The following is a 23,733-nucleotide window of genomic DNA, read 5'->3' as shown; positions in this document are numbered from 1 at the left end:
CTGTCAACATTTCAATCAATTCAGTGTCTTTCCTCTCCCAGAAGCAAAAGCAGAAAAAAGTACCTCGTCATTTGACTCAAACAAGGCTTTATCACCTGAGCGGAAATGTTGGATTTTATAGTGAAACCCTGAAGGCGGCAGCATCCCGATTGATTCAATTAAAGCGAGAAGGTCCACGTCTGCTGATGTTCATGTGAAGCCCTTACACTGCAAGACAAAGAAGCTCAGCCTTGGGGGGGAGATTAGAAGATTACTGCTTGCTATCCACAAGAACACATATGGCACCGCTCACCTCTTGTCACCCTTCATCCATTTCACACTTAAAACTAGGATAAACATTTTACAAATACCATAATCCTCCTTTTACAATCCCATTAATCTGCCACCCCGTGTGATCATGCTAAATTCATATTTACTAGCCTTTTGTAGCCTTCATTGGGTTTCAGGGGTTTTATATGTACATGAACATAAACATTCTTTTTTAAATTATTATTTTTTAACAATGTCTAGCTTCCAAAGATGCAGCATTAAATTTTGGGCCCACATTTACAAGGCTACAAAAGAGCCCTCCCCCATCTGACCCTGAACCCCAATGTCGCCGCCCAAAATTCACACACTCGGTATGTTTACATGCAATACAAGAAACAATTATTGCATAATTTTGGTTGAAACCAGCTTCTTAATGAGGTTTTTGTCATTAAAAGGGGAGATTAACCAAGCAGGCACAAGACATTCAAACATACTTGCCAACCCTCCCGGATTTTCCGGGAGACTCCCAAAATTCAGCACCTCTCTCGAAAACCTCCCGGGACAAATTTTCTCCCGAAAATTTCCCGAAATTCAGGCAGAGCTTGAGGCCACGCCCCCTACAGCTCCATGCGGACCTGAGTGACGTAAGGACAATATATTTTCACGTCCGCTTTCCCACAATATAAACAGCGTGTCTGCCCAATGATGTTATAACTGTAGAATGATCTAGTTCTTGGTTTCTTATGTGGGTTTATTGTTAGACAGTTTCATTTACGTGCTCCCAGCGCGGGAACAACACACAACAACAGCAGTCACGTTTTCGTCTACTGTAAAGCAGTTCGTCTGCCGTAAACAGCATGTGACACTCTTAAACAGGACAATACTGCCATCTACTGTACATGCATATGTGACAATAACATCTACGGCTTTTAGAGAGGACGAGTAAGATGAAGAAATACGCTTGTAAGTTCCAAGCCGCAGCTGCGATTGGACCTGGATAGCCTCCGGGAAGAAGTAGTGGACTACCAAGTGCTTGGCAGTGAAGATCTTCCTCAGGAAGCAATGATTGACCAGTTTTGGGCCATGCTAGGGAGAGATGGAAGATTCCAGACTCTAGTGCATTTGATGAAAGCACTTTTGTGCATGCCACACAGCAATGCATCTTCAGAGATGGTGTTCAGCATGGTGAGAAAAATAGTGATGGACAATTCAATTCTTAACGCAACTATGAGTAGATGAGTGTTGTGTGTTTATATGTGTAAATAAATGAACACTGAAATTCAAGTATTTTTCTTATATATATATATATATGAAATACTTGACTTGGTGAATTCTAGCTGTAAATATACTCCTCCCCTCTTAACCACACCCCCGCCACCCCCCTAAACTACCGAAATCAAAGGTCTCAAGGTTGGCAAGTATGCTTAAAGTGAGAGAGTGAAAGTTGAGCATGGCAGGGGCCCGCAGTCAGCGGATGTCTGCCAACACATCTGCTTGATAGAAGAAGAATACACAGCATTTAGCAGCAGGAGGAAACTAGTGTGCTGCACACAATGTCACCTTATCAGTTGAAGATGAGTGTCTGGGTGCTTGTCATCTTCCTGGTCTCTGAGATGCCTCCAACTGCCCCAACACAGAGTAACTGTTGCTGCAAATGTAAGTACTGGATTTTATTGTAGCTAATAAGAATGCTGGAAATAAATCATTTCCACTTTTTACGCATCATCAAAACATCTTTCAATATTCAACTGAAGCTTCTAGCGTCGGCTTGAACTTTAATTTTCCACCTCTTTGCTGTGAGAAGTAATCCCATCATATGGATGTGGTTATGGTATTCATCATTTCAAACATGCATACAGTTATATGGTACATCACATATTAACATGTCTGAAAAGGAGTAAGAAGAAGCAGAGCACATTAAAAACTACCCCATTTCTGTTTCATAGCAGTTTCTTTGTTAATCTCTATCTGTAACACAATTAGGGTTCCCATGAATATAAGTTGTGATTCACATATGATTTATTTTTCAATAAGGTTCCAAATGTGTTCCTTCTTGTTCTTTGTAAACACTCTTGAGTTTGAACAGTTTCTTAAACAGGATCAGATAAGTACTTGCTTTGACCTTTTTTTTTTTTTTTTTTTTGCTTAATCCGCTTCATTTATTTTTGTGTGGCACCATTTCGGGGACGTCACTTCCTGTGCAGTACAGTACTAACAGGGCACGGACAGTTGGGAGAGGCAGAGCCACCTACGTCACATCCTGTTTACTCCATCCATGACTCGGTCGCCACTTCCTAGTGCCTATTGTTGGATTTGGTTGTCTTTTTACTTCCTAGTCACATTTTAGAACAGCTAAAGCAGGGGTCGGGAACCTTTTTGGTTGTGAGAGCCAAGAAGCCAAATATTTTAAAATGTATTTCTGTAAGAGCCATATAATATATTTTTTTTTAGCACTGAACACAACTAAACGCGTGCATTTTTAAGAAAAACCAACATTTCTAGAGTATAATTGGTCTCTTATTCTTTGTAATAACATTGTCACTCTGAAGCTAACTGTGGAGGGGGCGTGGCCTGCAGCGAAGCGGGGTGTTGCCAGGACCGGCCTCGAAATCGGCGACAGGTGCGTAGACGGCCCACCTGGGCCTTGTTGTCTAATCACCTGTCGCTCTGTTTATACTGTAAGCAGCAGCCAGGAGGAGAGACGGGGTTGGGGCTGGAGCCAGAGCGCGAGTGAGGACGAAAGAGAAACAGACAATTGCTGGAAAGCAACTGAGAGAGTTATTGAAACATTTTACAATATTGTAGCCCTGAAGCAGGCTCTCATGTCGATGCTTGGTGGTCTGGAGAACCCCCAGGAGGGCAAGCCCCACACTAACCAATAATAAATACTTATTGTGTTAAGCAATGTCAGCTCAGATTTATCTGAGAGCCAGATGCAGTCATCAAAAGAGCCACATCTGGCTCGCGAGCCATAGGTTCCCTACCCCTGAGCTAAAGTGTGAGCTTTTTACATAGACCTTGAATTTGGAATGTAAGAATGAAGCCACAACAATCTGTTATCTCAACTGTCAGAGGTAGGGAGGAGAAGAACATTTTTTCATTGGGTAAAAAGTTGTAACTAAATTTAATTTGAAAATAACGATGTTGCACATTGATACTGGTTTAGTAGATTAATCTGGAATATGGAGGAGGTGAGGTAACATCTGTGTAAAGTTTGTAATTTCATTGATATGATCAATCAGGTGCAAGGGAAAAGGTACTTGCTGACTTGCGTTGACAATTGCAGTGGTTGGCCGGAAGCAACCACAACCTAAAAAGAGGATGCAAAATCATTAATAAAAAGGCTTGTTAATGACCTAAGAGCCCGACATTGTTACCCCAAAAAAGATTAAGTCAGGTAACGGCACCCATTTGAAAAATGCTCACTTAGCCTTGGTCGAAAAGGATCTTGGACTAAAACAGAGGTTTGGTTCGGTGTACCATTCTCTTTTTAGGTAAGGTCGAGAGAATGAACAAGAATTAAAACAAATTGGCTAAAATCTGTGCACGGACCAAATTGAAGTGGGTTGACGCGTTACCTTTGGCTTTAATGACCACTTGAATGTCCATGAACAAAACTGGTTTTTCACCCTATAAACTGCACACAGATCAGCCCTTCCCAGGTCCAGCCGCCCCCTGGAAGGAGGAATCAGCATAAAACCAAACTGGTAAGTTGAGCAAATTCAGAATTCTGTGCCAGTTTCTCTGTGCAGATTCCAGGATGACAGCCCGCCACTCCAAAATCCCTTCCACCTGTCGAGAGGGTCAAGGTCAAGGTCATTAAGCGCAATTGGACGGAGCCCAGGTGGACCGGTCCCTTCAAGGTCGTGGAACGGACGTCCCACGCCCTTCGACTGGCTGGTAAAGGGGACACCTGGTACCAGCTCTCCCTCTGCACTCCTGCTGAAGGACCTGACAGATCTCCAGCAGATGTCACTGCCACATCGCCACATCACCTACCGTCGTGTTCTAGATCTACCAGACCTGCTCAACTGCTCTTTCATATATCCAAAGCTATCATTACTTGAGATCAACCTATATACTCGATGTTATATAACTTTTCTTACTTGTTTTCAGCATAACTATTGGTGTCACTACAATAAGTGAAAAGTTTGATGTTTATCCCCGTTTAGTTACCTAAATTGCTCTGATTTTGATGGACAAAAGGCAGGATGTTACACCCAGCAGTATTCCCTGACAGATTGGAATTTAGGCTTGTTCTAATGTCCTTGTGCCTCATTCATTCCTTCCTGACGACAGTGACTGACACGTGTCTTAGAACATAGGGTGGACTTGAAATAGACTGGATCAAGGGGGACAGCAAGACTTACTTTTATGACCTGTGCAGTGTGATTGATTGCGAGCGACATAGTAGCTATTACCGTGGTAGTAACCTCTATTTTTGATACGACGCAACCCTGAGCTATTGGTGTCGGAAGCAGAATACATAGTCTAGTGGGTGGTGCCCCTGGTGGAAGCAGGTAACCCACTACACAGGGCATTGGAATCCAACTGGCCCCTAATATTACATCAAAACTACTCGGGAAGGGATGACCTTCCAGAAGAACTTTGATCGTTCCCAGAACCGCCTCGCCCTTACAAATGCCAACGTGGGTGTCATGCCCAATTGGCCCAGTCCGTTTTATGTTGTGTTAGGGGTTGACCAGACTGGTACAGAATCTAAAGGGATTATCAAAATTAATGTCCTGGAGAGGGCGCCAAAGTATGGGTGATTGTGTTGCTTGTTCCGCTGGAAGTCCTTTTCCCCACACTTACCCCACCCCTTTTAAGTTGACTGACACAAATGGCTCCTTGCTTTCTGAACCCACGCCGCCATATATGCTTAAGGGTGACCCCAGGGGTGCCTAAAATTGGGCCCGAAGGCCAATTTAAGCCCGCTAAGTTTTTTGTGTGGCCCACCAAATGGTGGTTTCCCAGATTGAATACATACTGGCAAAAAAATATGAGCAAAACGAGCAAAAGAAAACGGTGCTATGCTAATATGCTCACAATAGTATGCTTACAGTTCGCATTAGTGAAATACCAAAATATAAACATTGAAATACCATTTCAATTAGCTAAAAGAGATAGCATGTTAATGTTAGCAAGTAAAAATGGTACGATAATATATTAGTCTGATGACGGCGTGGTGCAGTGGGAGAGTGGCCGTGCGCAACCCGAGGGTCCCTGGTTCAAATCCCACCTAGTACCAACGTCGTCACGTCCGTTGTGTCCTGAGCAAGACACTTCACCCTTGCTCCTGATGGGTGCTGGTTGGCGCCTTGCATGGCAGCTCCCTCCATCAGTGTGTGAATGTGTGTGTGAATGGGTAAATGTGGAAGTAGTGTCAAAGCGCTTTGAGTATCTTGAAGGTAGAAAAGCGCTATACAAGTACAACCCATTTAACCCATTTATGAGTACCTGAAAAATGTGTTTAAAATGCTACAGTAGCATGGCAACGTTAGCATGCATCAAGTACCAAAATATGAATGGTGTGTGTAAACCTACAAAATTAGCTACATAAAAAAAGTCTTAATTATAGTTGCTAAATTGCCAGGTGCTTAGCGACCCATACAAATGTGCAATTCTCACTTTACTAAAATGCATGAACACAACACAAATACACTCAACAACCGAAATAACAATCATACGTGGTTTGTTTATCAATCCTATTTCTTCCAAGATATAAATAAAATTTAAATAAAATAACATTTACTATACTCACAGGTGGTGTATCAACCATCTTGGATCTTGTTACAAATCCTGTGTCCACTCCTGCGTTGTCATCACCACTGTGGGCATTCCCAAAATGGGCCTAACATAAAGTGTCTCCAGGGTGCAGCTATTCTTTCTATTCAGTTTACTTATGGTGAACAAAACTGTGGTCAAACATCTGATTACGCAAGGGGCCTAGATCTACCACTAAATGCAGATACGAGAAAAAAAAATTCTAACCAGGCAGAAGAATCGATCCCGATACGTTACCAAAAAAAAAGATTTGTTGAGTGACATCAAGTATTATCTCTCAGTCGCGTTCCCAGACATGTTGAACTATGGTGATAACTTGGTGTGTGTTGCAGCAATTAATTCTTGCTTTCGGATTTTTAGGAGAGAAAAAAAAACCTACAATATTTTGAGATGGCAAATAATTACGTACGTGAATTAAGTGATGTGTGGCACCTCGGGGAAGATGATGATTAATGTCATTTCTATGTTTCATACCAACATATTTCTGTGTATTGCATTAGGTTTTGTTTGTAATAAAAATAATATTTTGTAACCGGCTTTGTCAAGTATGATATAAATTGAAAATCATATGTGGAAATTGATTAAAAAAAAAAGAAAAAAAGATTTGTTCAAAAAGACCAATAAACGCTCAAGTTTTAAGTACTTGGAATTGTTTGTCAATTATTTAGTGGTTCAAACTTTACAGCATTAAATACCTGCTTGACTTATGATTAGTTTTACAGCATATTACTGTAAATTGAAAAAAAAAAAAAAAAAAAAGGTTTTTTTTACCGTAAAATGTGGTCGACAAAGGTGCCAGTTTTTTCTGTAAAATCTATGGTTATATTGAAGGTGTACCACTATGAACGGAACAACGGCAACACATTTTATTACGGTAAAAAAAATGGCAGCTTGGTTGGCAGAATAGAAATACAAACAGAAGTATTGTTTCTCTGGTTACAGTAGCATGTTTTAAAAACCACCATACATTTCACAGGAAAAATCTGTTGACTGACACCTTTTTTCCGTAAAAAAAAGTGGTACTCTTTTACCATTTTCAAGTTGTATAAAACCCCAATGTATATCTTACAGTACAATTGTGGTGACTGAGTTGCCACTTTTTTACTGAAAAATCTACAGATTTATTTTACAGTGTATGCAAAAAACATCAAATAATGCAATGCATCTCTTATTTGCTGTTACATGCGGGTGTCTGAGGGCAGCCATAACAGAGATGTGGCCTTCAATGAAAACAAGTTTGACACCAGTTTTAGATGAATGTTAATCTGATATATACTTTTTAATAATATAGGACAGATATTGGCTCGGGGCACTCCAACTTGTTCTAAAATACAACATTAAAAAAAGCTATGGTGCAAACAAAACAGAAATGAGTTGGCCACATGAAAGTTTAATTTACAGCTTTTTAACCATAGAATGCTTTTAATACATCATGCTATTGCTCTGATGGGATAAATCAACTATTACCACCTGATTGAGGATCACAGATGTGATACTTACAGGTCATAGGGACAGAACTTCTTTGTGAAGACGGTATATATGATCAGCTGCTGGTTGTGGAGTTCAGGGCTGGCATTTTCGGAAACATCTGTTCCTTCAAAAGTTCTCCTGCCTCCACTGAGCTCAACTCTTCTGTTATCTGGGGCACAAAGAGGACATGAAGACGAAGGTCTTTAGCATACTTGGGCAATTTCATTACACTAAGAAATGTAAGCAAAGATGTACAAGTCACATGGTGTCTTTTGTTTTAGAAAAATGATCTTACCATGATAGGAATATACCCTAAAACCTTCAGATGGCGAAGTTTAACAGCCAGCGGGCCGCGGGGTGTCGACGTTGTGAAACAGAACGCAGAGAAAGGTGGGCAAAGCACTGCAATTCTACAACAGCACCAGGAATGTTCAACACTGAAGGTTTGTGATGAAGAGAACATTACTTCCCCTGCCTTACCTTTCGGTTTGTGAGGACGTTTCCTCGCTTTGGTTTGCCACAGGTCTGGTTATCACAGCATCTGAAAGTCAACACATGCTATTGAAGAATACATCATGTATTTATTAGCAAGCATACAGTCGTCAGTCAGAAGTTTACATACACTCATAACGAGCAGTAAAGTTGCTTATTTTGCAGGCTTTTTTTGTGTGTTTTTGTCCATTTTGCAAAATGTTGCGGGAAAGTCTGCCATGGTTTAAACTGAAGATTTTACGGATTTGTTATCAATGTTTTGGAAAATATTGACGTTTCACTTGTTATATACAAAAGTCAAAAAGTAGACAGCAAAGGCCACTAGAAGCACATTACTAAATGACTGTACTGTGTTATTTACAAAACAAACAACACCACTGTAATCCACAGGTTGCACCAGGGCCACCCCTCCTTATAGCACTGCGGGGGGCCCCATTTACAATGTCAATTTATAAATGACAGCGCGCTTTATATCAAATTCTACTGGACACTTATTATCAGCCCCTTACTGCTCCATCACTGATAATAGCAAAATTGCTTTGACATTGTGTGTATCTACCGTGCATTAAAGCACTGGTCTTGGAAGGCAGACATACTGCTGGGAGTTGTGGCCGGAAGGTTTGCAAATTTGTTTTAAATTACGTTATATTTGTTATTTTACACTAAAAGAAAAAATAATTAGATGCACAAATTCCATTTAATTGGGTTTTTGCAAGTTCCACATTGATTAGATGCTTTTCGCAGTCGTGTTGAGTTTATTTCACTTAGTTTCCTGGCATAGACCAGAAATTCAAACGAGTTCCAGTGTAATTTTCTGGACCATGGCACACTCAAATAACTTGTACATACACAGATAAAATGAAAAGTCCATTGTCTGCATATGGACTGATATCCACAGAATGTGCAATTGTTTAATATTGGCTCCCAAATGTTTCCACTATTCTCCTCTTAGATTTCCACTGACTTCCCCGGATTGTCTCATTTTCAGCCCAGTGTGCTGTCAAGACTATTTTTCTTCTCTATTGCTGCTAAAGGCAAGCTTCCAGTTAATAAATGGGTCTTGGCTTTGTCATGTTAAGACACACTGGAACTTTTAGCACCACCTATAAAGTGGTTGAGGCAAAATGAACTGAATTTCCCCCCAAAATGGTCTCACACTTCAATACCATCTTTAGCTCTGATCCCAGCAAGCATTAGCTGTGGCATAGTTTTATTAAACCTTTGCAACGTCACAACATTCATTTCTGGCCTGAGTTTCATTCATTTTTCAAAAAGATGTTGTATTATTGACAAGACGAGGAGTGATTTGGACTACAAAGCAAACTTTCTCCCACTGCGTAATGTCTATTTACTCAGGGACAAAAATGGTTCAAATATGTCTGTAAGAGACCAAAATAGGGACGGGCAATATGGTCTAAAACTGGGGTTCCAAACATTTTTGACGTCAGGACCTAGTCAAATAATAACCCTGAACTAGTAATCTTACTGTTGATTCAAGAATAATTTCTAACCTACTTACAGTTTACACCCTTGTCAAATAATGTGAAACCCTGTGTTAATCACAAAGATGATTTAAGACATACACATCAAGTATAGGTCAGGCTGATTAGAAATTACTAATCAAATATATAAGAAGGCACTCATTAATATACATTCAATATTCCATCCATTTTCTACCGCTTGATCCTTTTAGAGTCCCGAGGGTTGCTGGAGCCTATCTCAGCTGCATTCGGGCGGAATTGCGGAGTACACCCTGGACAAGATGCCCCCTCATCGCAGGGCCAACAAAGATGTACAACATTCCCACTCAATATTGTTCTAAAATAAATAATAATTCATATGATTTTATACCTAAAATAACACTGAAATGTAAGTGTAAGTTTCTTTGATATTGTCATTACTGCCACACATGAGAAACCGGTATCTTTTGGCAGTCCTCTAGGGGGCGCTCGCAGCCCAACCATGGTCTTCGGCCCTATGGTTAAGAAACAGTGGCCTAAAATATAAATCAATAATATTGCAGCTTTTTGCAATAACGATATATGATTTGGCATATAAATGATAATGGAAGCATTTCAAAACTGCTACGCGTTAACATATTACATTATTTGCAGTTGTATTATTTTCTCAAAACTATTATTTATCTACTTCAGGGGTGTCAAACTCATTTTAAATTAGTGGCCACATGGAGAAAAATCCACTCCCGAGTGGGCCGTACCGGTAAAAATCACAGCAGGACAACTTAAAAATAAAGACAACTTCACATTGTTATCTTTGTTTAAAAATAGAACGAGCACATTCTGAAATTGTAAAAAATCACGTTTTTTTTACACTTACATGTTGCGGTTAATAGTATTCTACCTTTATTTGTCGTTATTTACATTTTTTTTAATAAATGATGTGATAATGTTAATCATTTGTGTTAATATTCAATCTATCTAGACAAAAAAAAATACATAAAAATCAAATTACAGTATGTTATATATTTAGTTTGATCATTTTCCTCGACTGATGTACAACATCTTGTGGTTTATTTTGGACGTACGTTTGATTGATTGAAACTTTTATTAGTAGATTGCACAGCACAGTACATATTCTGTACAATTGACCACTAAATGGTAAGTTTTTCAACTTGTTTAAGTCGGGGTCCACGTTAATCAATTCATGGTATTCATGTAGCATCATCTACAAAGATACTAATAATTGGTAGGGCGACATCCAGTGGACACATTTAGACCAGCTGTTTCTTTCTTTCAAAAATTTCAGGTTGGTTTTTTATACTTAGCAAACTCATCACCGGACCGGATAAAACCTGTTCGCGGGCCTGATCCGGCCCTCAGGCCGTACGTTTGACACCCCTGAACTACTCGCTAATTTACTGTTAATATCTGGTTACTTTCTGTTGTAACATGTTTCTATGCACACTTCTGTGAAAATGCAGTAAGCACTTGTTATTTTGTTGTTTTAATACTTGACATTAGTTTTGGGCTATACAGCAAATTTGGGTATTGATTAGGGCTGTAAGGGTATTTTAATAATTGTGGAATTTCAGTTTCAAAATGCTAGCAATGCCACGGCATCTGACGGTATCAAACCAGAACTCGGAGTACTCTTGTACGTTTAGTTTTTCTCTGTAGCTGACAAGTGGGCCGGGCTGAGAAGAAAACATCTCCCATGATGCCCTGCGCATTATGCTGATGTTCAATTATAGTGCCTTTAGTCTTAGCATGCCTGCTACTTCATTTTAGACACTGTACCATTTTTTCAAATTACCAAGGTTTCTTTATTTTCTTTGAATACCGCAGTAATACCGTACCGTGGCATTAATAGTGTGACGATGTTGTACACTGAGATTTTGATGTGGTTTTATCCCTAGTACCGATCCCACCCAAGTAGTAACAGGGCAGTATCGGTCAAACTCATGTTGACACGTAAAATCTTTCAGGACCATTAAATTATTACATTTTTGATCGCAACTGTGATCTGACAAAAACAGGATGGCGATTCAATACATTTTTTAAATTATCTTCTTCTTCTCATTTAATTCTTACAGTACATTTATATTTAGGTCAAAACATAACTAAATAGAAGCAAAAACTATTGCCTCTAAGTAAGAACAATAACAATTTTGTGAGATAAAAATATATCGAACTAATCATTGGCGTATCAACCATGTACTGATACTGCAGTATTGTCACTGTCGATATTTGTATCAACCGTGTACTGATACTGCAGTATTGTCACTGTTGATATTTGTATCAACCATGTACTGATACTGCAGTATTGTCACTGTCGATATTTGTATCAACCATGTACTGATACTGCAGTATTGTCACTGTTGATATTTGTATCAACCGTGTACTGATACTGCAGTATTGTCACTGTTGATATTTGTATCAACCGTGTACTGATACTGCAGTATTGTCACTGTCGATATTTGTATCAACCATGTACTGATACTGCAGTATTGTCACTGTCGATATTTGTATCAAACCGCCTGCCTTGTGTACATTCAAGAAGTCTAACTTAACAGTTAGCAGTGGCTTTTTGAAATTCATCTACGGTGTGTAGTTTAACACATTTACTGTAGCTATTCCTTATCCTCGACTCCTTGTAAGAAGCACATTTTTTTTGCCGCCATGGAGACAAGGCTTATTGAATTAGAAGCTGCACTGTGGAGGGACATTACAAGCTAGCTCGCTCGGAAGGACACTACATTGCACTAGGGACACTTGTCTCGATCATATTTGCAGGACACAGCTGAAATGTTTCCTCAACATGCATTATCATGATATAGCCCATAATTCATACAACATTCTGTTGTCAGGACCGTCTTTAACCTTCTGACTGCACTGCATTGACCCTTTTTAAGAGAATAAAATGCCTTCTCTGAAGTCATTTATATTAAGCAATAATGTTAATGCATCTTCTATTACCTACAAAGTAGAAGTTTTCCACCACCACCTTTTCTTGTACCGCTGCATCTGCTTGGTCACACAACACCTGCTGCAGGAGCTGCAAGAGTTGGTGCTTGGGTGGTGGATCGCTGAGTGTCACATCTCCCAACATAGATGGTGGCACACTTAGTGGCTGAGGGAGGACCGGCTGGTCCAAATGGAGACACATGTGCACCATCTGAAACATATTTTTCTGTCTCCTCAGCTCATTCCCTATTGTAGAAAAATACAGATAGAGAAAATTACACCAACAATGTATTAACTGTGAGTGAGTTTAGGCCTAAACCTTGGCTTTTGAGGCCCTCCAGTGTGCTGTCCTGCAGGAGCTTCTCCAGTAGTGCAGGTGGGAAGTGGCCAAGAAGGCAGAAATAATAACACGTCTTTAACAAGTCAAAGGCAGACATCTGGGGCAGGTAGAATTCCAGAGCCTGGCTAATACTTTGCAGAAACCTACAACAGCACCATGGGAGAGATTTTTTTAGAACGCCTTTTGAAACCAATCCACAAGTAAACATCTGGAGCTGAAAGCCACAGTGCATTGTAGAAAGTTAACACAAAAATGTGTTGCATCGTGCCAGAAGGCTTTCAAATGTAAGCCAGAACTTACAGCTCTCGGTTTTGTTGCAGGTCATAGTTAAGAGACGAGTACACCTTGAGGACACACAAAAGGTCTACAAGCTTTAGTGAGTCTGGGTTGATGATGACTTTCTCAGCAAATGCTGCCATCAAGGTTGTGGGACAAAAGCCCAGGGTCTCAAAGTTGGACAGGAAGAGGATGACCTGCAGGGGGCGAGAAGTGAGTAAATATGTGATCGTGCTATCAAGTGACCATAACATCCTATCAAAAAAAATGTATGCACGAACACATAATGCAACGTGAAAATACAGTTTTTCTCAGCAATATTAGAGCTCAGACAAAAGCCAAAATTGCACGAAAATCAAAGAAATTTTCTCCATACGAAATCATGTAAAATCAATGAATCCATTCCTGACTCCCAAACATATTAACACAAAACATTTTTAAAAGAACAATTGCAGTTTTAAATGTAAAAAACAATGTGAAGTACTTATAAAGGACAAATTAAATGGAATGATAAACAATAACATCCCTTTGATGAGCGACGAGGGCAGATGGTAGGACGCCCCACAAGCGCCGCCACTGCTCTTTGCTATGACTTCTTTCCTGAATTCAATGCCGTTTCTCACCTTCTTTATCAAAGTGCTAGTGCTTTCATTTTTTTCAAGAAAGCAACACCTCTGTGCTCACACGACTTTGTTTTTAACAGCTAGTGCAATCACGCGCTTGCTTTGCCGCACACCAGGTGACATCGTCGTGATTAGGGAGGCACATTAAAAATGTTCAGGTCGATACTGATACAGATAAATTATCGGTTTTGAGACGTATTGAGTGTTTTGTATCTATTATTTTTTAAATTGACATTTCCCCCACAGCAGAAGATGGCCTGAGCACCACAGAGGTTGAAATGGTGTTTTTGTTTTGTTGTTTGTCTATGCATAGTGTAACCGTATGTTTGCAACATGTTTTAGTTACTGCAAATGTTGTGTATTGTTGTTTTACTTCTGTAGCTGTATACATTTTCCCTCGAAGTGGCAGCTTGCTGCAACAGTTCTGTGCTCCTTTAATGACTTTTACGCGCTTGTGTTCTTTATATCTCCCTTGTTTCATACCAAGATGGCGCCGCAGATGGCCCCTACTGTACCGCGTAATCTCCCTGTCATTGAGTTTTTCCTTGTTTCTTGAATTGAACAAACAACATAGCACCAACTTAAATTCTTCCTGTTACATACTTTGCTGATCAGGATGATTGTGATTCTGCACATCTCCCCATGTGGTTGGCTTTAGGGGAGCTTCTTTAGCAGCACACACATCTTTGTAGGCTTTCAAAACACTGTTGTAGAACTACTGGCATAAGGTTTGATGTGTTAAAGCCCAATGTTTTTCCCCTCTTAGCGGAATGTTTGCTAAACATTCTGTGCTTTTTTTGAAACGGTGAAAAAGTCCCTCATTATCGACACCATCTGTTTGTTTACAATGAGCTAAGGGGACCTTTGCGACCTCTTACGAGATAAGAGAGAGAGAGTCAACCCGCCTACAGCACAGTGCGGGTAATCTCACTTCATTTAATTGTATTTATTGGAGCTGTTCTTTAACATCTTTTGACTCATCTGTATAACGATCTGCATAATATCGGCCCGGTATCTGTCTGTCTGATATTGAAAGTGCACACCTTGTCGTGACTACACAACCCCAGGGTTTCCCACAGCGCTTTGTTGTTAAGGTGGCCGCCTTAACAACAAAGAGCCACCGCCTAAACTAAAGTCTTAACAAAAAAACAAAAACAAAAAAAGGCTTAACAAGCTGCTCTGCTTAGTTCTGTGTCTGCCTCTGTCAGTATGTCTATGCAGCACCCAGCATTGTGAAGTGAAGTGAATTATATTTATATAGCGCTTTTCTCTAGTGACTCAAAGCGCTTTACATAGTGAAACCCAATATCTAAGTTACATTTAAACCAGTGTGGGTGGCACTGGGAGCAGGTGGGTAAAGTGTCTTGCCCAAGGACACAACAGCAGTGACTAGGATGGCGGAAGCGGGAATCGAACCTGCAACCCTCAAGTTGCTAGCACGGCCGCTCTACCAACCGAGCTATGCCGCCCCACCCACACAACCATCTGATTGGTTACACGCAGAGAAGTAACAGCCAATCAGCAGTGCGTATTCAGAGCGCATGTAACGTGGAGTGAGCAGAAAGGTGTTTTTAGCAGGTAAGGTGTGTCTGGACACCTAATTAGCATATTTCCAAGATGGCGGCTATGTAAAAATGAGGTGTACCTTAACTTCTGATACTTTTGGCAAACTATTTTAGGTTTTTTGAGCATCAGAAACATACTGGAATGATTAGATGTATGATCATTTATTTATTACAGCACTTTAATTTCCATATTGATAACAGCCATTATCCACCAAAATGTATTGCACATATATTTCAACGCAGATAGAATGTAAAGCTACAGATATATTTCATTGTAACTTTAGTCAAAGAGAGTCAGTGTTGCCCTCCTTCCCCCCTGTAATATAGGTTTCTGTTTCAACAGAAACTGAAACGAATCTTACAGGGAAGGCTCCGATACCGCTATCCACACAGTGTGATAGTAGTTTGGTCCCTGGACAGGCTACTGTTGTGTCTCCTAACTTCTCCTGATGTGAAAATCATACAGAAGAGCTTCTCTATGTACAGTCATTCTACTGCCTAGTCTAACACTGTGAAAGTGTCCCCTCCTTATTAAGTCCTAAAAAGCTTCGATCAGGTCATCCCCAAACCAGTGGTATTCATTGTGTGAAGTGGAGGATACCAAATATCTGCACAAGGCATTTACAAGTCATGTTGATTCCAAAATGAAAAGCTGGGCAGAATCTAGTAAAGAGTTTAAACTTCTTGGGAGATGAGTTACTCAAGCATCTGATGTGCACGCAGCAGAACTGGAGATATGCGGCACAAGTTGCACAACATAAAACATCTTCCAGCATATCAGAAGAAGAAGCGTCTACCAGTGAATCCAGGGAAACCTTTGACCCTCTGACTATAGCGCAAATTGTTGCCCTCATTGAGGATTCAGATTGCTCCTTCACAATTTCAAATTGAAGGCAACTCTATAGAACCCTTATGAATGAAGGTGGGCATGTCTGTTGTTATAATCAATCTCACACAACAAGATTCAAGACACATCTCCTCTCTTTTCTGCCTGACTGGAGTGAACACCAGAAAGGGAGGGAGACATACTTTGCAAGCGAGCAAAAAGTGGCAGACAGTGTAGTTGGAGGCCATGATTCCAAGATTGATCAAGATGAGGCACTTTTGTTGGCAAGGGCTGCCTTGCTTTTACACTTGTGGAACTCCATTCTGGGTAGGATTTGAACCTTTTTTGCACTTTTTCTGACTGTTCCTCAATTTCTCTCCCACTTTTGCTGGTTCGCTCCAGGGTGCCTTTTGGTCAAGTATTGTTTACAACCAGGACACAAATTTGATGGCACCTTACCTTCCAACTGCCTTACGGTATCTGTTCCTGAACCTTTAAGAGTATTCAATGACATTGTCCTTCAAGGACCAGGACTCTTCAAAGCCTATGAGGATAAGACAGAAGATCCAGCACACTAATCTGGATGCGCACACTTGGTGCAGCTTTTGTCAAGTAATTGGGGAACAAAAACAACAACAACCCCAGCCTCCCCCCCAAAAAATAAAAATAATAATAATAATAATAATAATAATAATAAAAAGGGAGATAAGAAGACAGCCTCCAAGTGGCCTCCCTCGCAAGTAACCAAAGAGCAGTTGCCCTTTAAGTGAAACCAATGTCTTCAAAATGTCCCAACCACAGCTAACACACCCCCCCCCCCCCCCCCCCCCCGACATTTCATATAAACATTAGAAAGGAATCATGCATGTTGCACCAGGTTTTACTCATAACAATGCCCAAGTAACATCCTATCTCTTCAGAATAGACAAACGCCACTTGGAAATATGCAAATCAGGGGCCTAGACACACCCCAAAAATTTTAATGAGCATTCCAACACATTTCTAATTGTCAAAACACACGAATTAGACACCAAGTTTACATTTGTAGCTCGTCTGTTTCTAATGTTTGAGACAAAAGCTATTACAAGTGGCTGCGATATTTGATTGGCCGGTGTGGCGACCCCAAAGGTCACAGGCAGGGGCGCCCTAGCTAAATCATTTAAGTATGCCCTGAGCTACACCTGTGCCAAATTTGGCACTTTTAGACAAAAGTGAACAAAAATATCCCTAAGAGCCTCTACTAATTGTATCAAATGAAGAGTTTCTGTTTCTGATGGTTGATATAATAATGTAAGTGCATCATAAAGCCTACATGAACTCCATGGTGTTCAGGGATGAATAGTCTCTCCTATTGCTATCGTACTATTTTTTCAGCAACAGTTAAATTAATCATTAGTAATGTAGCAGCTTAGTTTTGAATGGCATGGTCCCCCGCTGTTGATAAAAATATAACATTTACATAATAAAAAATAACTACAGGCCTCCCAAATGCTGTAATAAATTAAGCAGAGACCACAAAAGGGAAAAGCGGCAGGAAATGGATGGATGGATGGATGGATGGATGGATTGATGGATGGAGTTGAGTCAGCATGTGGCCCCACTTTGAACTCTTTTTTTCAAACGCTTATTGCAAAGGCTTACTTACGGTAAGTCGTTAATTTAACTTTGTATCTCAGGTAACTAGGACTGTTTTTTTTTTTTTTTAAGGAAAAAATATTGACATATATATCGTATATTGCCATTCAGCAAATGGAGCGGAAAACACAACCAAAAGTTGTAGGCCTCTTCACGCGACAAAGCCGAGCTACGTCACCACCAGTCTGTAGTCTATTGCCCCCCCAGGCTGTGGTGGCAGCGACAAGGTGGAGACGGGATGGAGACGGGCCGAGTTACACCAATCCTTACACCCACCCATCTCCTTCCCCGGTCCCCTCCCCCTGGAGAATCACCACCTTAACTAACACATTTTCTGGGGGAAAACACTGCAACCCCATAGCATTATGCTACATCTCACAACGATCTTTGGCCCCCAGAGTGAGGTATTTTGTAGTCGTACTCCATAAAAAAAGCACAGGGGTTGATTCATGCTGTTCCAAGGAATAATAATCGAGCAGATGTACTAGTTTGTTAAGCGCAATGTTTAGCCGTACGATAACCGGGACGGCACGCAGAAGTGAGAGCCAACTTTTGGCGAAAAATTTCAATTGTGATGCAGTACCTTTTTTTGGGAGCATATGTCTATCGTGGAGGCGATGTAGTCCGAGATGCCTGTAAGCAGGGCAACGTCTCTGTAGCGCAACTGTTTTAACGACCGCATCACTTCTATCAGTCTCTGAAATGGGACTCCAATGAGGTTTTCTATGAACACCACATGAGAAGAAAGAGTAAAAGATATCAATCAAAAGCAAGATATTACATTTGTTTTTTGTGATCTCAATTGGAATTACAACACTTTATAGTACCTGTGATTTTCTTACAGCAGATTTGCAGCAGTGGTTTGGAGTAGAAGTCGATCTCGGCCATAGTGGACATCATGCACTGCGTGTTGGGGATGCTGAACTGGTCCATCATTGACAAGGTTTTTTTCTGAAAGTTTTATTGATTAGTGTTAACATTTATCATATATACTGTTGAAAGTACAATTGCCCTTAGACTAGCAGCAAATTGTAGATATATTTAAAAAAATGTCTTTGTGCATACAGTAGCTACAAACTACCAAAGCAGGGGGATCAAATACTTATTTTTCCCCATTCTAAGTCCTATAGCTGTTTGTATCCATATTAATAAATGATTAGAGAAAAGGTAGATTTGTATCCATATTAATAAATGATTAGAGGAAAGGTAGGGGAAATAAATGCATCAAAATGCAACAATCTTTGTTGACTAATCAACAAAAATCAGTGGCAACTGAGGAAAAAAGTTGTTTGTCAGCTCAGACTAAGTACGGAATGGTAGTAACAGAGAAACAAACCTCAAGCTTTTGTTTGAGGTGAAGCGATGTGCCTTCACCAAAGAGCCCCATCATTTTCTGGAGTGCCAAAACACTTTTTATATGGGGAAGACGGGCCTCAATTATCAACCTGGAGCGACAAATTAGAGGGGGAATGACTGACATGACCTGAAAAAGTATCGCTAACACAAAATATCAAGTATTTTTAACTGAAACTTATGAGATAAAACCACATCATTACTTGATCCACTGCTGATTTTCTAAGCACATTCCCTTTGTTAAGACGAACAGTCCATTTTTATGGTAGGTTTATTTTAACAACTAGCGACAGAATATTAACCAAAACAGAAGGTAAGAAGTAGGTTACGGCATATAAGTTCCCATCTACAGGCTTACACCATGCATTGATCATGCATTAAGTTGTCTTTGATTAATTCTGGATGGACTACACAGCTACATTTGTCCCGTTGAGTGCTTTCAAAATTCAAGACATTTAAATGTGAGACGTAAGTTTATTCTTTTGTTTTGAATAAAAACACTATATTTTTAAGACCTTTAGTAGTCATGTTTAAGACATTTTAAGGCCTTAAATTCAAATGATGGGATTTGAGACATTTTAAGACCCCGCAGGTACCCTGGTAATAAGTACAATACCAACAGTAAAAATTAGGGATGTTCCAATCAGGGTTTTATGCTGCCGACTCTGCTCATCTATGAGTGAAACTAGCCGATACCTATACTGATACCAACCCTATGATTTACTTTATTTTTCGGACTAAAAGTCGCTACTTTTTTCCTGCGCTTTGATCCCTAAAGCTTATATAACAGTGCGGTTTTGTATTCAACAAATAGTTTTCAACACTGACAGAGACACTGAAAATGTGTTGTTTGTGCTGTGGGTTGAAAATGTACTTCATGTTTTGTGACTTGAAGAGAAATGATAGCCTGTTTCGTCCATAGTGTTTCTTGTTAAAAGGATTTTTCATTCATCACTCCAAGCAATGTTTGTACCTTTTATAATATACCTAAAACAATTCATATTTACTAAACCGTCCCATGTGTGGTGTCTATAGAAGTGTTTTCATGCAAATGTATACAAGCTATTGTAATGTAACCAAGATAGCATCGTTAACATTAACAAATATGCTAAGACTTTTTACCAGGGTCTGTGATGGTATAATTAACTTAAAATAGCATTTTTCTTGTATTGTTATAGTTTTGTGAATTCACCAAAATGTCATCGTAGAGTTATTGAGTCTGTTTGGAGAGCAAGCTAATGGATCCATGACGATGGCTTCTGTTTTGTCTGATTAGCTGTTTTGCCGGAAACAATTAAGGTATGTGAACATTTACAATATATTTCGTATTGGTATATAGCCGCGGTTTTCCAGTGCAACTAATATATGTAAAAATATCTATTTCGTTTTCAAATTTGGAAGGTGCAGGTTGAATACTGATACTCTATAGCCCATAAAGTACGGTAACTGCAAATTTGTCAATTTATGCTAAGTGCTATTGACCATCTTAATAAAATACTTCCTTATCCTGTTCAGCATTATCCTCCAGTTATAATAACGCTTCAGAATAATACTTAAGTTAGGAAGAAATTATTACCGGTATGTTTATTTTTCCTAATGAAGGGGATAAATATTAGTTTAGAGGAGCGGCTCCACACTCTGTATGGACACACAAAAATAGCTGCTATCCAGCCGTGGAGCAAAAAATAAATACTGTGTCAACCAGAGGGATTAGCATTTTTGATTGGCAATGGCGATCCATACTATTTCACAAAAATTGTCCAAAACTGATCGCTGGACTCTAGCATTAACACTTTGTAGGTCTCAACAACAGATAAAACTGACACATACAACTTTATGGCTACAGAATACTACTTGTAAACACACCTAAGACAAACTGAAATGAATGCATACTTGCAAGTGAGACTTAGAAATGTAAGAAAACGAGATATTGGACAACAACTTGTCCGCACGGTTATTATCAGCTAAGTGGTAAAGTAAAACAAATGAAAAAATAACATTTCTTACCACATTAACACACACAAAGTACAAAAATTGGCACTGTTGAGTACCCTTATCGATACCCAAGTATCAGGAATTGGCACTGTATTGGTTCAAATGTGAAACTTTACCTATCCCTACTAGCTGGTTGTGTATTATTTTTTTAATAGAATACATTGTATATAAGACATTTTATGATAGATAATAGAATTTCAAACATTAAAATTATTGGATTTTAACCCCATTAAAGGCTTCCCATGGATACCCTGACCTAAGTTATACAATTAAGGACTGTTCACATCCTGGGAAAGGTATATAATAAATTAGCAGGGGATGAAATAATTGTACATGCATGACTTGATATGTCTAACCTTAAGCCACATTTCAGTGCATTGACGTTGGGGCTGCTCTCCATATCTTTAAGAACATTGGCCAAAATTGATAAGCTTTTCTCATCGAATGTATTTAACTTTTCCTGTTAATGGAAAAACAAAAAAAAACTGAATTAAAACACAAAAAAATAGAGCTTTGTTTGTGTTTTATCTACCTGGCATGCACAGAGATACATCCGGACCACACGGCTACGCTGGGGCACACCCAGTTTTACCATCGCCAGCAGGGAGTAAGCAAGGTTTTCATTTGGTTCGGACCCCACATTGGTCATGGCGTTCTGCAGCATTGTCTCAAATGCGGGATGTTCAAATATCAGCTGGAGCTCACAGCGCCTCTGCTTATAAGACATCTTATTTATGATGGTCCACATACACATTAAGGAGCTGCTGACATCTGCAGGTGTGTTATAGTCGGGGAGGTCAAGCAAATCCGATGGGGATCTGCACTGTTTCAGGTACTCCATGAAAAGGGAATCCTTCAGTGTTTGGCTTGAGGGAGACTGCTGCTCAGAGGCCTTCACCAATGGATTGGATAGATGCTCCTTTCCCTCCAGTCCCAAACTGGAACCTTGGGAGTGGAACCTCACTGCACTTTTTAAACTTGCAACCATTTGTGGTTGAATATGTCCTGTGCCATGAACGTGTAACAACTGCTGACTCCGCAAAGACCAGGTCTTGGCTGAAGCTGACACCAACTTGTATTGTCTCCATTTCGAGATGAAGACGTCAAAGGTCCGCTTCATGACTTCCTGTGTGACATCAATCACAAGTACGCTTTCATTATTTTCTGTACTAATGACACATTATCACCTTGACTCCAGATGCTGTTAAAGGCCTACTGAAAGCCACTACTAGCGACCACGCAGTCTGATAGTTTATACATCAATGATGAAATCTTAACATTGCAACACATGCCAATACGGCCGCTTTAGTTTACTAAATTGCAATTTTAAATTTCCCGCGAAGTATCCTGTTAAAAACGTCGCGGAATGACAACGCGTATGATGACGTGTGCGCGTGACGTCACTGGTGGTAACGGATATGTTCTTCCAGCACAGACCACGGCTAAAAGTAGTCTGTTTTTATCGCATAAATACAAAGTATTCTGGACTCTGAGTTGCTGAATCTTTTGCAATTTGTTCAATTAACAATGGAGACTACAAAGAAGAAAGATGCAGGTGGAAAGCGGTGTATTGCAGCCGGCTGTAGCAACACAAACACAGCCGGTGTTTCTTTGTTTGTTGTGAAGCTTTAATATGGAACGAAGCGGTCAAACGAACATGTTTCTCTACCACATGTCAACCGGCAGGCTTCGGTGAGAAAATTGTGGTAATAAGTCGGTTTTTACCGTAAACATGAGCGGAACTTGTGTCGTTCCTCCTGCAGCTGTCAAAGAGGCAGCTGCGACTTTCTTGGCTCCTCCGTGGCTTCCCTCAGAGACACTGGTGGTCACCACACCCCTCCGACTTTCAGGTATGACTATATAATCTCACTAAACACTAGTAACACAATAAGCAGATAAGGGATTTTCCAGAATTATGCTAGTGAATGTGTCTAACAACATCTGTATCGCTTCCACTGCCCTCGTTTTTTTTCTCCTTCTAGTCCATCACTCTCACTATCCTCATGCACGAATCTTTCATCCTCACTCAAATTAATGGGGAAATTGTCGCTTTCTCGGTCCGAATTGCTCTAGCTGCTGGTGGCCATGATTGTAAACAATGTGAGGAGCTCCACAACCAGTGACATCACGCGCACCTCGTCTGCTACTTCCAGTACAGGCAAGGCTTTTTTATTAGCGACCGATGTTCTCTACTAAATCCTTTCAGCAAAAATATGGCAATATCGCAAAATGATCAAGTATGACACAAAGAATGGACCTGCTAACCCCGTTTAAATAAGAAAACCTCATTTCAGTAGGCCTTTAAATTACCTATATCAGAGACAGACACATATTTAAATATATGTATGTATATATCTAGTAAGGTAGTTTTATTGTTGTCTTGTTACTATCTCCAGTAATAAATGCAGTAAGTAGAGAAGGTCAACAAGCTGCTACTATGGACACATGCTAGCTAATGCTTGGAAACGCGACCTACCTTGACACTCTAACCCTTGTCTAAAAGTGTTCCCCAGTCGCTATTGGATGTCGCTTCAGTGATAAAAGAAGGCGCTTGTGAGCCAATGTTTGTTAAAAAAAGTAAAAAAAGATGATGGAACGTCAAAGCTAGCTAGCATAGCACATGCGAAGGAGAAGTAGCAGCGTGTGTCACGTGACAGCCTTCTTCCGTTTCCGGACTTTATTCAGCACATTACTGCCC

General features: G+C 40.0%; 1 protein-coding gene and 1 long non-coding RNA gene across 2 annotated transcripts; one reads left to right on the top strand and one right to left on the bottom strand.

Annotated features, from left to right (window-relative positions):
• Positions 1-1,645: 1,645 nt before the first annotated feature.
• Positions 1,646-6,568, top strand: LOC133544441 (uncharacterized). Its single transcript, XR_009804655.1, has 2 exons — positions 1,646-1,905; positions 2,799-6,568. It is a non-coding gene; the product is annotated as an uncharacterized LOC133544441 (long non-coding RNA).
• Positions 6,569-7,283: 715 nt separating this feature from the next.
• Positions 7,284-23,721, bottom strand: fastkd2 (FAST kinase domains 2). The gene is made up of 12 exons (XM_061889741.1): positions 23,512-23,721; positions 21,568-22,161; positions 21,392-21,495; positions 19,024-19,132; positions 18,515-18,638; positions 18,271-18,410; positions 13,063-13,235; positions 12,742-12,905; positions 12,435-12,668; positions 7,987-8,047; positions 7,802-7,916; positions 7,284-7,675 (listed from the first exon to the last, which is right to left on the bottom strand). Exons 2-12 carry the CDS (start codon positions 22,153-22,155, stop codon positions 7,580-7,582), a joined length of 1,908 nt encoding a protein of 635 aa, XP_061745725.1. The 5' UTR covers positions 22,156-22,161; positions 23,512-23,721; the 3' UTR covers positions 7,284-7,579.
• Positions 23,722-23,733: the final 12 nt, after the last annotated feature.

The sequence above is a fragment of the Nerophis ophidion genome, linkage group LG27 (assembly GCF_033978795.1).
Source record: "Nerophis ophidion isolate RoL-2023_Sa linkage group LG27, RoL_Noph_v1.0, whole genome shotgun sequence".
Lineage (NCBI taxonomy): Eukaryota > Metazoa > Chordata > Actinopteri > Syngnathiformes > Syngnathidae > Nerophis > Nerophis ophidion.
Note: the sequence above shows the minus strand (reverse complement) of the source record. Positions and strands in the feature narration are given on the sequence as shown.

Bases quoted from the DNA above. Each gene is read 5' to 3' on its own strand.
- fastkd2 (XM_061889741.1), bottom strand. From the start codon at position 22,155: ATGAAGCGGACCTTTGACGTCTTCATCTCGAAATGGAGACAATACAAG. The intron at 18,639-19,023 runs GTTTGTTTCTCT...TAAAACTTTCAG, and splicing joins ACCTCAAACAAAAGCTTGAG to AAAAAAACCTTGTCAATGAT. The intron at 7,676-7,801 runs GTAAGATCATTT...TTTGTGCCCCAG, and splicing joins TAGGGTATATTCCTATCATG to ATAACAGAAGAGTTGAGCTC.